Raw genomic sequence first — 13,044 nt, 5'->3', positions numbered from 1 at the left:
TCATTGAGCATTAGCATTCATAGTATACAATACACCCCTTTGAGAAAACGCATGTAGCACCAAATCGACATGAAAAGTTGGCTTAATACAAAAATGACACACAAGAATTACCGACAACGCCCGATTGCTGCAAAGCACACATGATAGGATTTTACTAGAACCCAAAACTGTCGAGTAGCGAATTGGGGTCAGGCTCGTGGATCATGGTCGGGGGTGGCTGTGGTTTCTTCGGCGCATCGGGCGCCTTCGAAGACGGTGGCACGCCGGTCTTGATTGGCATGTCTGCTACCACGAGACTGCTTCGTCGTCGAAGCATCTTCCGGTAATCAACACCATTTTGCTGCAGGTCAAATGATATTTCCCTCACTCCCTTGGCGGGTGGAGGCTCGGCCAAGAACTCCCAATAACGCACCAGGTTCAAAGCGAGAAGGTCACAACCCATTCGATCATAGAGGCGCGCATTGCGTATGACAAAGCCCCATTCTGCTGGGCCAGAGACTTTAGATGCACCCTTCAAGGTCTGCAATGTTTTCTCACGAAGCTGTTTGTATAGGACTACCAAAGCAGGATCGTTCGATAAGTACGATTTGGCATGTAGCGGGATCATCCCAGGGCTTCCTGGAGAAGCAGGTGTGGAAGGAATGAGTGTTTCAACTGGGGACTACAGATACCAAAATAATCAGCATAAGGGACTAAAAGAAAAGCTGGGGAATGGTGCCTGGTTGATCTGCCGACTTACAATGAGCGAGCGTACAGCCATATCACGACGGCCCAACATCCAGAAAGCCCAGGAAGCCATCCATCGGTTTCCATCAGAGGCAGCTTCGGGTAAAACCCTCTCTTCCAGAATTTCCTTCAACACCGGTCCGTCATCCCCTTCGTAGGCGCGTACAATGGCAATTGCGAGCTGGAGATCACCGACTTGATTGATACAGACCATAGCAGCATCGCGCAAGTGATCCGCAAGAAGGAAAAAGGCCGCCGCATACTCTGAAAGAGCTGTTAGCATATTGAACGGACGCAGAGCTTCTGTATGGTCAAAGCTCACCAAATCTGCGCTTCCCAAGCAAGGCGTATGCATTTTTCAAAGCGGTTGTTTTCCAACGAGGCTCTTGGAAGTTATTCGCAAGTAATCGCTGAGTCGCACCTTGCTCACGATTCCAATGGGCCATGCGCCAGAGACCCTGGAGAATGTTCTTCTTCCCGAGAGCAAAGTAATAGAGTGAACAGTCAATTGGATTCTTTTCTTCTGTTTTAGTGTACTCATTCCGGGCAACGACTTCCAGTTGAGCTCGCTACCAATTGTCAGCACATAGAACCTTAGGGGTAGGGGATGAGTCTTAATATACTTACAATAGCCGTGGTATTCGATAGCCACATGAACAAGCCGCTCTCCCTGGCCGCCTTCCATACCATCTTACCGCCGAATTGTCTCGACACAAGGTCTAGAAGAATATCCTGGCTACCACTATGAAAAGCCCAGACGATCTCTCTCCAGGAGACTGTATCTTTGTTGGCGACGCCTTGCGTTCTTCGCAGCATATGCTGCCGGAAGAACAGCAGATAGCGGGCAGCGTTGTCATCCATTGAGCGCCGATGCTTTTCGACAGTGGCAACGCATTCGATAGTATCAGCCAGGCGGAATTGCTCTTGACTGGAAAGTTGTGGCAAAGCAACTCTAGCTAAATTTTCATTGAGCACAATAGCAGTGTTTTCGTCCATGACAGATGGTTCATCCTCTAGCGAAAGATCTTCGTACGCAGAATGTAGTTCCTTAGACGACGCTTTCTGTGAGGTCTTCAAACTTGTTAGCTGTATAACTGGATATTACAATAGTATCTTAACAAACTCACATCGTGTTCCAAATAGAAATCTTCCAGGGACATGTCCAAGAAACCGTCAAGGTCATCGCCTTCAGTATAGAACTTGAGCTTCCGGTGCAACCTTATCAAAATGGAATGTGCCAAATTACTCTTGCCACTTAGGATACACTGCGCCAAGAATTGGGGGTGGAACACAGGCAATGGGCCATTCAACCGGCTGACAACCTCGAATAGGTCTACGAAACCGTGGCGACGCGATGGAATACGAAGTTGTGAAACTAGACGATCGTTGGCATCGATCTCGTTGTCGTACACAAAAAGTTGGTTTCCCGCTCCGATCACAAGGTGGCCATTGTTAAGCCAACAGGAATCTCCAATAGGATGAGGTGTAAGGTCCCGAATCCAGATCTCTCTGACTTGGGTCCAGGAAGGACGAGCATCAAGGTAGTCATAACGAAGCTGAGATAGCAAGATGACTTTGTGGGGAAACCCAACCGCAAGAATGGATTGCATATCTGGTGTGGAAGTCCAGTCCAGGTCACGGATGATATCCTTCTGGCCAAAGTGCTCCTCATACTCCAATTGCGCGCCATTCGTATCCCAGATTGTTAAATGGCTACGGTCCTCGTCCACAAGAGCTGCTTTTCTGATGGAGCTTCCACTGGCAAGGGATGGGTTTGCAATTCCCGTTTCAACTGTTGATGTCAATAGCCATTCTACCCGACTTTTTTCTCTGTCGACCTTAGCAGCCCAGGTATGGACAATACCCGTCCGAGTATAAGATAACGCTATGTCGGGTGAGAATATATCGAAGAATCCAGACATTTCAGCTTTAGGGCCTGCAGGGTCAACAGGCAAGATGTATGACATATCCTCTTCAAGGCCCAAATTGAAAGTACAAAACTTCTGTAAGCAGCATTGGGAACTATGCGCTCCATTCGCTTGCTTTGTCGCAGTTGGGAGCCGGATCTCCCAAGCTATTCCGTTCCTATCAGCCCCGATTGTTGCTATGTACACCATTCCCTTTTCCGTCGTGGGGATCGGGAGAACACAAAGTGGTTTACTCGATAGCTGGAAGGTCGACGCAGCAATCTTTCTGGCATGAAAAGAGCGCAGATCCCAGACAGATATCCCATTATGATGGAGATTTACAAGGAAATCTCCATTCTCAACCACACATGTGCGATGAATGTGTTCATCTGAGTATAGGGAGCTTTTGCGGATAAGCATCGACCCGCTATTCCTTCGTTTCTGTTTCCAAACCATTGCCTTGTTATCATCTGTACGTGAAACAAGAGTATCGCCGATCGCATTGCGGACAATCTTCTTAACTGGGCCATTGTGTCCTGTCCAGGATGCTTTCAGGGCAATCCGGTCTTTGCGAGGGCTTGGATCGAATAATGTATCAACTTGAGAATCATACCATTCGATACGGCCATCAAAATGGTGCACAAGAATGGAGAGCGAGTCACCTGAATGTGTGCTTTGAAATGCACAAATCTGGGCATAGTCTTCATCTGCAGCTAGTCCCCGCATGAATGCAAAATTCAGGCCTTCAACATGGAGGATGTTGAAGGCATTCAGGTCAGACTTGGATTTGGAGCCAACATCCTCGAGCGCCCAGGCCGACATGTGGCCTTGGCCATCTATCACAACGCAAATCTCGGGACTTTTGTTAGCGACCTCGATTATATGCTCTAAAGCGTGGTTTCCCTTGCTCCCTGCAGACCTTTGCACTGCCTGTTCGGTAGCCACACAGAAGTCTCTGCTATCAATGACGAAGCCATATCGCCGAGACATATCCCTCTGATCCGCCGTATGTCTTGGTTGGACAGAAGCGCCCATGTCGATTTGTGTCCATAGTTGTAGAACGGTTGGAGAGTGATGTTCCATCATTGCCCAGATCCTGATCTGGTTGTCGGCGCATAGGGTGTACAGGACATTATCGATAGATTGCTCCTTATGAAATGGCTTACGCCAGTGGACGCCTGTGACGATTGCAGGATGTGGAAGGTATGATACCTCGAATCGAACATCGTCCGCGCCAAACGACAGCCGTCGCCATACTTTGACTAGGCGGTCGTAATATCCAGTCGTAATCAGCAAAGTTGAGTCGGGAGAGAACTGCGCAAATTTGACAGGGTTTGCAAGCTTTTGCTTCCACACTGGACGCGGCACATCGTTCAAAAACCACAGCGTGAGGTGAGAATTCCCTAGGAGCAGCTCGTCGGGGGAGCCCCATGACAGGGTCCGGATTGTCTCATCGTCGTTCTCGTAACGAAATGTCTGAACAAGGGACCACTATACCGACAAGCAATTAGCATTCGCTCCTGCGCTTCCACGAACCGCAACCGGGCTGTGAATATCTAATTCTCCTGAACCATCCTCATAGTAACGGACTTTTAAGGTTTCATGCTTGATGCCGTACGGCTGGTAAATAAAAATATCCGGACCGCCACACACAGCAATTTTGCCAGAGGCTTCATCAATCGTCACGGCTTCTAGGGATTCGGTATCGTCGACGTAGATGGTTTGTAGGAGCGTGTAGGGACCGCCGAGGATAACCAGCGCATGGCCGGAGATGTAAACCTGTAGCGAACAAAAACAACGGACCAAGTGTTAGCAGAGCTTGACCTTCGCATGACTCTATTCAAGGACTGAATTGCGGTTTCCCTTACGACGACACGGAGACCATCCCACAGCGCAGTGCTGAAAGACTGGAGCTTCGCTCGGGGCCTCCCCGGCAGTACCGCTCGCATAGAGGCGGGTAGGTGTTGGTGTCGCTCGTTGCGCTCAGGATAGAATTACACCATTGCTAGGAGCAGAGAACGAACTGTTCGAAATGGGCCTCAAAAACAACAAAGGGCGCAGGGAAGAATGTCGAGGGCTTTTCGGAAGTAGATCAATGGAGGTAAGCTGGAGGAGCTTGGGGAAGTCTAAAGTGGTCGAGCACTAAATTACGTTGGTGTTCCGCCCACCGCTCCACTTGCCGCCGTGTGACTGAGCCATGTGGACAGTGACGTTGGTGACCTGATTTATATACATACATACTACAAAACAGGAAAAGGTATCTGTGCGTTTATACAGCGATTCAAGGCTGCAATGAACTATATAATCAAGACAAAAACTTGTGTCAGAGTCTAGAGCCAGCTTCCAACAACTCAAACAAGCTCATATAAACTACGCGCCATCCATGCCTTGCAAAGTGGGGTATCAATAAAAAAAAAAGCTCCAGGCCAATACCAAACAGCGCCAACATGGAAAAGGGAAAAATACTAAGCAAGACACTGTACATCCAAGATCGTATTCCTAGATTTCGGAACTCTAGATCCGTCGATTAGCCGACCTTCTAGCATTCGTAGGTGATTCTGGCTCCTCGTCTACGAACCGAACGCTCGTGGCCAGAGCACTGCCCCGGCCGTTACGGGTTCGTGGGTTGGAGCCAGATCTCGGTGCCGTAGTTCCTGCACGCAGGAGTCGACTGGCGAACGGCGTGTATAACGGTGTTGCAGGAGTCGTAGAGGCCTGTGCGAGTGCCCTTGCCCGTACGGCCCGCTTGGATGGCGAGGTCAGGTAGTTAGGGGTGGTCACTGGAGTTGTCGAGACATTCTGGGCATCCGCAATAAGGTCGTTGGATTTGAAAGGCGTCTCAGTTTGAGACCAAGGATCGAATATAGATCGACTTGTCCTAAAATTCCCACTTGGGCCGTCGAAATTTCGTGCAGGTGTAACAAGCGGCCTCGGAGAATCCCGAGCCTCAACGTTCAATCTCAATTTCTCCAACCAGTGGCGGAATATACTTCTTGAATGCCGTCTCAAGTTCCTCTCTTTCATAGCTTCTGCTGTCTCATTGGTGCTTCTGATTTGGAAAATACGGAGACTAAGCCTGCGCAGGCAAACGTTCGCCTGTCCCAAGACATGTACGCGATACATACTGTCTGCTTGCTGATTTAAACGGTGGCATTCCAGCAAGGCCTCTGCCAAACGTATCAATTGGTCGTAAGCGACTCTCCGCGAATGATAGACTTCAGCTTCGTGGTTATCTTGATTTCGCTTTGCAGTTTGCTCATGCCATCGATGCAGGAGTTCAGACGCAATGCTCAGTGATTTTCTTCGACTAAATTGCAAGGCCTGCTGATCCATGTCGAATACATCATGGGCCCTCGCACGCCAGTTTTCGAGAGCGTTTGCAGCAAGGTTCATCTTGAGCTTTCTTCGTGTCTTCGCGTAAGCTGCCTGGCGGCGCCGCTTAGCGGATTCCAATGTCGCTGCATGCCACTTGTTTAGTGTCTTGATTGCTGTAAAGTAGAACTGTGCATTATTAGCCCATCCTTCGAGTTTGGCCACATGTTGTGATTTCGATCGCCAAGCTATCAGCGACTCTTGAAGTAGTCGTGGTGCATAGAATTCAAAGGCAACGAATTCTCGGTGACGCTGAAGTGCGAACTGGTCACGCCAGCAGATTAGCTTGGCCTTTAGCAGCTCTTCATTCCGACGGTCCTCGTGTACTTCGGCATGGTCAAGTAAACGAGTGTAGGTTCGACGGACATTCGTTACGAATCTAGAAAACACCTCGCGCGTGATTCGTTGATCTCGAATCCGCTGCATAAGAGAGAATCTTTCCGCCAATATCCATTTATACATCGTTTCGATTTTCAGACGTTCTTCGATCCGCGCACTGAGGGCCTGACAGCGAAGCAGGTCATTCCAAGTTGTCCACGAGTTACGTAGGATTCTCAAACGATTCATTTCTCTCGCGTGCTGCAGCATTCGAATCCGCTTTACCCACTGAACATATGCGGTTTGGAGGATTCGTCGATCAACCATGCCAGACACACGAGACGCGGGAGGAGCAAGATGGGATTGGATTTTCCATTCTCCAAGAGTTTTGTGCAGAAGGTGTTGACGCTGCTTGACTGCTGCCTCTTTATTGCCGGTAGCGATCGCTTTGGACCTTTGAGACCACATTTGCCACGCTGCACTAAGAGCCAGATGTTTGTTCTTGACTTCTATCTCATGGTTGCGTTCTCTGTTTGTACGAAATTTCCGCAGCCAGTACAACAGTGACCGCCTTTTGAGGCAATAGTCATACCATTGAGGAGCACGCCGTTCGCAGAAAGACCAGAACCATCTCCAATACATGCCGTGTATAAGTCTCTTGTCGTGGGCAACAGTCACCTCTTTCTCGGAATCCTTTATATGATGGACCTTCCTCTTCCAGATATTGAATGGTCGCCGTAACGCGAATCTTTGGGCCTTCAACTCGTTAACGGCTGTTATTTCGCGCCACGCGTTGAAGTATTTGACACTTAGCACATGTCTTCGCGCCGCAGAAGTCCTTGCTACTTCTTCCGAAGCGACCTGCGCCCAGTGGGTGAAAGCTTTGGTTACGAGGTAGAGATCGCGGGCCCGTGAAGCGCGCTCCTCTAGATGCTTAAAAAAGCGGTCGGTTTGTGCTGCTCGTCGTTGCGTTTGAATGATCGAGTGCCACGTCTCGAAGGCTTGACGAAGAAGCGTGCCTCTATCGCGATTGATGGCGACAACTTCCATATGCTGATGACTTTGTCGAGTTTGGATGGCTTTCTTTAACCATTGCGTAAGCAACCGCCGGTTAATAGCACGTTGACGATACATGTTAAATGTTGACGCATCACGCAGCAAATCGGAGAGCGATGGTCTATACAGCAATTCCAGTGGAACTTCGGGCTTTTCTACAGAGTCGTCACCTTCAGCGGATACCGATGAACTCTCTGCATCTCCGTCAGAGCCTTCTGAGCTTAATGAGTGCCGTGTGCGCGACCGGGAGGCTTTGGCCATCCTCTTTGAGCGATCTCGATCAACCGCATACCTGGCATGTACTCCATTAGAGACATGATCTCCGTTATTTCGTCCATCCGTATCCCTATCCAAGAGATCCATTTTATTCATAAGGCGGCGTCCAACATCCAAGAACTGCGCAATCAGCTGAGTTCTGTCAGTCGAATCAGCCTGCTTAGCGAGCGCCCGTTTTGGTGATGGCCTGGTACTAGGGAATTCGGGTTTGTCGATTGGCAGACGGGATAAGGAAGAGCGCGAACTTGGGCGATTGGCGAAGCTCCTTTGTGTAGGGTCATCACCAACATCATACATGGAATTGAACGATGCTCGCCTCCTCGGGGTGGGCTGTGTAGTGCTTTCTCCATAAGCGGTGTCGCGATCGACCTTTGCTTTGAGCCGACCATCTGTTGAAGGTACACTGTCCGCATAAGTGTCATTGCCTTCATAATCATCTTCACCAATCTCAATGACTATTCCCATCCGTTCAAGTAGGTTCTCGAATTTCTCAAAGAGGGAATCTCCTAAGATATTCTTGCTTCCCATCTTGAGTAAGAAGCGCAAGCAGGCATAGCGTGGATCTGGATCGACGCCATGTTCTGCGATGACTTCATCATACGCTTTGAATAACACTCTGTATGGAAGGCGCTCCACCTCTGGGTCTCGCTCAGCGCGGGTGATGACTTGATAGAGAAGGCCGACATCTAATATACGGGAACCGGTTATTATGCAAGTTTGAATGAGGCCTCCATGGGCTCACGCATTACGCACCTTCGTCTGAAAGCGACGGGTCTTCATAGGACAAATGTCTACGCTGAGGGGGTACGGGAGGCATCGAACTGTCCGCGACCTAGGGCGCGTTTTTCGCAGAAAGGTCATGGAGGCGGAAAACGAAATCAACCATTGCGAGGCACAGGGTTGGGCGTGAAACGAGAACCCACAGGCCTCAAGCCTACCAGTCAAAAATAAGCAGGTAAAGGAGGATGCAAAAACGAAACCGTTCGCTGAAGCAATTGGACGGCTGAGACTAGGCTTCGTCCCCAACCTCCGACAATTGTTTTGCTTGTCGCGCGGAACCCAACATGGAATGTAGAGGTCATGTGACGGGTTATGTAATACCCTATTCCTTCTGCATCACATCAAATCACTTCAGACGAGGTAAAGGAAAATAGTAGCAAAATCAAAGAAGAAAATGCCATCAACAAGAACAAGGCCTATTGAGAAATTTGCAAAAGCCACGTCAAAATGCTCTGCAGAGGTATACACCTGTCCTATGGTCGGGCCATGATACCAGCTGACCGTTTCTCAGGCAGCGGCATATGGCAAGTGCATTGTTGCTGACTACAATTCGGTCCACAAAGACATGTGTGCTAAAGAGTTCATGAAGCTCAAAGACTGCTTCCTGGTAAGGTGTAAGATTGAATATCCGATAGTCGAATACTAATCTGGAGTTGCTGATAGGCAGCGTCGAAGAAAGTTTGAAGGGAGACGGTGAGACAGGTTATGATGTTAAATTTCAGGTGCATGCATTAAGCGCAGACCTCTTCCTTTTTTTAATTACATTTTTGATTTCTTTCTTACTATAATTTTCTTCTTGAGATGAAATACGGCCTACCAACGCCAAGGCAAATCCATGTATAAAATGTAATTTTATAGACTAAATGCTATCGTTCAACAAACACACTTGCGAAAACACTAAAATATAAGCTATCAACGAACAATATCTAAGCACTGGCATGACACATCTAAGTTACTCGAATGTCTAGAGTTTGAGCAACCTGAGCATAAAAGTCGCTTTCTGGACTTCTTGTTCCTCCTCCATGATCATGCGTTCCTCATCACCACTAGGGACCTTGCCATCAACAAGCTCAAACCTTTCGAGCGGTCTGCGTACAACCTTCTCAATGGCCTGGGCCTGCGTCTGGAAGGCTTCACCCAGACCGACATTTTCAGGATCCGAAAGAATTGCGTATTCCATCTTGACATCGTCAGTGGGGACTAAGCCGGCCTTCTTACGAAGACGCTGCAGACGGTTAATGATTTCCCGGCCCAGTCCTTGGTGCGCCAGCTCCGGGTACAGGTTCGCATCCAAGATGGTCAACACATCGTCATCGGCGTTGGGCTCCATACCCTCGGATGATGCGTCTTCCTTGACACCCCGTCTTACGATAAGGTCGCCTTCAACAAGCTCAATACCATCAACAAGTATTTTCTTGTCTGAGACAAACTTCTTCACATCATTGCTGGTGAGCGAAGGCAAAGACTTCTTGACCTTTTGGGCATCCTTCTTCAGCTTCTTTCCGAGGGTCGGCCAATCAGCAGTAACGCTATACTGGACATTGTATTTCTCCTCGTCAGATGACAGGATGAGCTCGATAACGTTTAGTTCCTCGAGAATGTAGCTTTGCAAAGACTTCACATCCTCGAGGAATTGCGGGTCTTGGTGGATAACGACAAGCGTCTTCAGAGGAGTCTTCAATCCAAGAGTGCGGCGCTCACGAGATACACGGGCCATTTCGATAACCTTTTGCATCCGAGATACACGCCTCTCAACCACTTCATCAAACAACTCCTCACGCACCTCAGGGAAGGCAAGGAAGTGGACGCTGCGGCTATCTTCACTACGGAGAGCCTCTGGGATGTGGGGAAGGAGCTTCTGATAGATGGTATCGGTAAGGAATGGTGTGAAAGGAGCAAGTCCTCTGACCAATGTATAGAGGACCTCAAAGAGGGTGTTGAGGGCGTGTAAAGTGTCATCAACGCCGTTTTCGCCCTTCAAACGTCTCCGGTTGAATCTGATATACCAGTTGGTAGTGTTGTCAATCAGTCCGAGTAGCCGGGGAACAACTGTGTACAAACGGTATCCTGCCATCTCCTCATTCACAAACTTGAGAAGACTCTGGCAGCTTGCCAGGATCCAGCGGTCCATGACATTGGTGTTGGTGGCTTCTGCTTTAGGATCAAAGACGTAGTCAACACCCTGGGACTTCTTGAGAAGAGCCACCTGGCCCTCGAAGAATTTGTAACTGTTCCAAAGAGGAAGAAGCACCTTAGCAACAATCTCCTTGACGCCGGCTTCCTTGAATCTGAGTGGCTCCGCGCGTACAACGGGGGAGTTAATCAGATACAGACGGAGAGCGTCAGAACCGTATCTGTTCATGATAAGAGAAGGATCTGGGTAATTCTTCAATCTCTTAGACATCTTCTTTCCGTCTTCAGCAAGAACGATACCGTTAACGACACAGTTCTTGAAAGGCAATTTGCCAAACAGATGGGTACCCAAAACAGTCAGAGTATAGAACCAGCCACGAGTCTGATCCAGTCCTTCGGCAATGAAATCGCCAGGGAAGCTCTTCTCAAACTGTTCCTTATTCTCAAATGGGTAGTGCTGAGAAGCGTACGGCATGCTGCCTGATTCGAACCAACAGTCAAACACTTCGCTCACACGGCGCAGAACACCCTTGCCTTGCTTGCTGGGAATAGTGATCTTGTCCACTTTATCGCGGTGGAGATCAGTAAGTTCGCCCTGGTATCCACTGAGTTCCTTGAGCTCTTCGGCGCTGCCCACAGCGACAATTTCTTTGAAGTCGTCGCTGACCCACAAGGGCAAAGGAGTACCCCAGAATCGGTTTCTAGAAATGTTCCAGTCTCGGGCATTCTGAATCCAACTGGAGAACCGCTTTTCCTTCACAAATGAGGGCACCCAGTGGGAGCCCTCGATGCCCTCGAGCATCTGAGGAATTATACAGGGAATCTTGACAAACCAGGCTGGCACGGCTCTATAGATCAGAGGAGTGTCAGAACGCCAGCAGAATGGGTAACTGTGAGTGATCTGGCTATCAACAATTAAGCGGCCAATTCCCTTAAGATGCTTGATGATAGGCTTGTCGGCAGCTTTGACATGTTGACCCACAAAGTCGCGAATCTCAGCTGTATAGCATCCCGTCTCGTCGACAGGGTTAGGTGGCAAGCGCGTTTCGCTAATAACGCCACTTTCCATACCAACCCTGTAATCGTCCTCACCAAAGGCAGGGGCCTGGTGAACAACACCGGTACCATCGTCGGCCGTAACATATTCGGCGTTCAACACGCGGAAGCCGTGGTCTTTAAATTCTTCATAGAAGTAATCGAACAGAGGCGTATACTTCCAGTCTTTCATGGCCGAACCCTTAAATCGATCGACAATCTTGAATTTGGCCTTCTTGGGATCTTTATAGAGCGTCCGAAGCAAGGATTCAAGAAGAATGTAGTGCTTGCCCGAGGCTTCATCAAGAATCTTGATGTATTCAAAAGTAGGGTTAACTGCAAGGCCAGTGTTCATCGGCAGGGTCCAAGGGGTGGTGGTCCACGCAAGCAGGCAGGTCTCAGGATCTTCCACCAGAGGGAACGATACCACAACGGCAGGATCTTGAACGTCTTTGTAGTTTTGTTGGGCTTCGAAGTTACTAAGGGGGGTGTTGAGAGCAGTGGAGTAAGGCATAACGCGGTAGCCTCTGTATACTAGGTCCTTATCGAAGAGTTGCTTGAAAACCCACCATACGGACTCCATGAAGGATGTGTTCATGGTCTGTGTAAGTTAATGTAATATGTTGTCAGCAGTCTTATACTGAATACATATGAATGGCTCACGAGAGGGCGTTTTCCCCTCTCCTTGCAAAAGTAAAAATAGGACATTGGTTGGGATTCTACCTTGTAGTCATTGTCAAAATCGATCCACCTGCCAAGTCTCTCAATAGTCTCTCTCCATTCAGATGCGTATCTCATAACAATGGCTCGGCACTCCTCGTTGTACTTTTCAATTCCAAGCTTCTCGACAGCCTCTAAGCCCGACATGCCTAACTTTTTGTCGATTTCATATTCGATAGGTACACCGTGAGTATCCCAGCCGAATCGTCTCTCGACATAGTGGCCCTTCATAGACCAATATCTGGGAATAATATCTTTAATAGTGGATGCCAGCAGATGGCCATAGTGAGGAAGACCTGTTGCGAACGGAGGACCATCGTAGAAAGTGTACGGTTTGCGGCCACGAGAGAGCTCGACTTGCCTCTGGAAGGCGTCAATCTCCCTCCATCGCTTGAGGGTAAGCTCCTCCTCCTTAGGGAAGTCAATCGACATGGCAGGCGAGCGTTCTGTCTTGACGTGTGGGTGCGAGTTTCCAAAGGAGGGATGGCCGCGGGGTAAAATAAAAAAGATGCAGAAATGAATGAGTCAACCCCGCGGAGCCGAATTTTTGCCAAGCCCCTCCTCAGTGCGCCCTGCCGCGGACTCCTAAGGCAAGAAAAATGGATAGTAGTAGGTACCTAAGGCAATTGCCCTTCTATGTATGTACAGTACATCATGACTTCTACAACGATCCTCGACAATGCTTGGCCTTGACCATCTCTAATTCAACGGGCATAAAACG

The 13,044-nt window shown here is 48.9% G+C and overlaps 4 protein-coding genes across 4 annotated transcripts; 1 reads left to right on the top strand and 3 right to left on the bottom strand.

Annotated features, from left to right (window-relative positions):
• Positions 1–154: 154 nt before the first annotated feature.
• F9C07_3658 (WD repeat protein) lies at positions 155–4,582 on the bottom strand (the record flags this gene model as incomplete). Its single annotated transcript, XM_071511119.1, is given in 7 exon segments — positions 155–661; positions 740–990; positions 1,049–1,295; positions 1,354–1,797; positions 1,854–4,124; positions 4,224–4,412; positions 4,430–4,582. The coding sequence occupies 7 exon segments, from the start codon at positions 4,580–4,582 to the stop codon at positions 155–157; spliced, it is 4,062 nt and encodes a 1,353-aa protein (XP_071366351.1).
• A 194-nt stretch (positions 4,583–4,776) lies between these two features.
• Positions 4,777–8,785, bottom strand: F9C07_2283242 (putative centrin-binding protein Sfi1). Its single transcript, XM_041291770.2, has 2 exons — positions 8,409–8,785; positions 4,777–8,341 (listed from the first exon to the last, which is right to left on the bottom strand). Exons 1-2 carry the CDS (start codon positions 8,470–8,472, stop codon positions 5,148–5,150), a joined length of 3,258 nt encoding a protein of 1,085 aa, XP_041145948.1. The 5' UTR covers positions 8,473–8,785; the 3' UTR covers positions 4,777–5,147.
• Positions 8,786–9,265, top strand: F9C07_2156366 (uncharacterized protein). The gene is made up of 3 exons (XM_071509266.1): positions 8,786–8,895; positions 8,947–9,042; positions 9,099–9,265. Exons 1-3 carry the CDS (start codon positions 8,830–8,832, stop codon positions 9,117–9,119), a joined length of 183 nt encoding a protein of 60 aa, XP_071366350.1. The 5' UTR covers positions 8,786–8,829; the 3' UTR covers positions 9,120–9,265.
• Positions 9,266–9,399: 134 nt separating this feature from the next.
• On the bottom strand, positions 9,400–13,001 carry F9C07_2256489 (tRNA synthetases class I-domain-containing protein; the record flags this gene model as incomplete). The annotated part of the gene is made up of 2 exons (XM_071510116.1): positions 12,267–13,001; positions 9,400–12,204 (listed from the first exon to the last, which is right to left on the bottom strand). The coding sequence occupies exons 1-2, from the start codon at positions 12,753–12,755 to the stop codon at positions 9,400–9,402; spliced, it is 3,294 nt and encodes a 1,097-aa protein (XP_071366349.1). The 5' UTR covers positions 12,756–13,001.
• Between the last annotated feature and the right edge of the window lie 43 nt (positions 13,002–13,044).

This window comes from Aspergillus flavus, chromosome 4 (genome assembly GCF_009017415.1).
Source record: "Aspergillus flavus chromosome 4, complete sequence".
NCBI lineage: Eukaryota > Fungi > Ascomycota > Eurotiomycetes > Eurotiales > Aspergillaceae > Aspergillus > Aspergillus flavus.
Note: the sequence above shows the minus strand (reverse complement) of the source record. Positions and strands in the feature narration are given on the sequence as shown.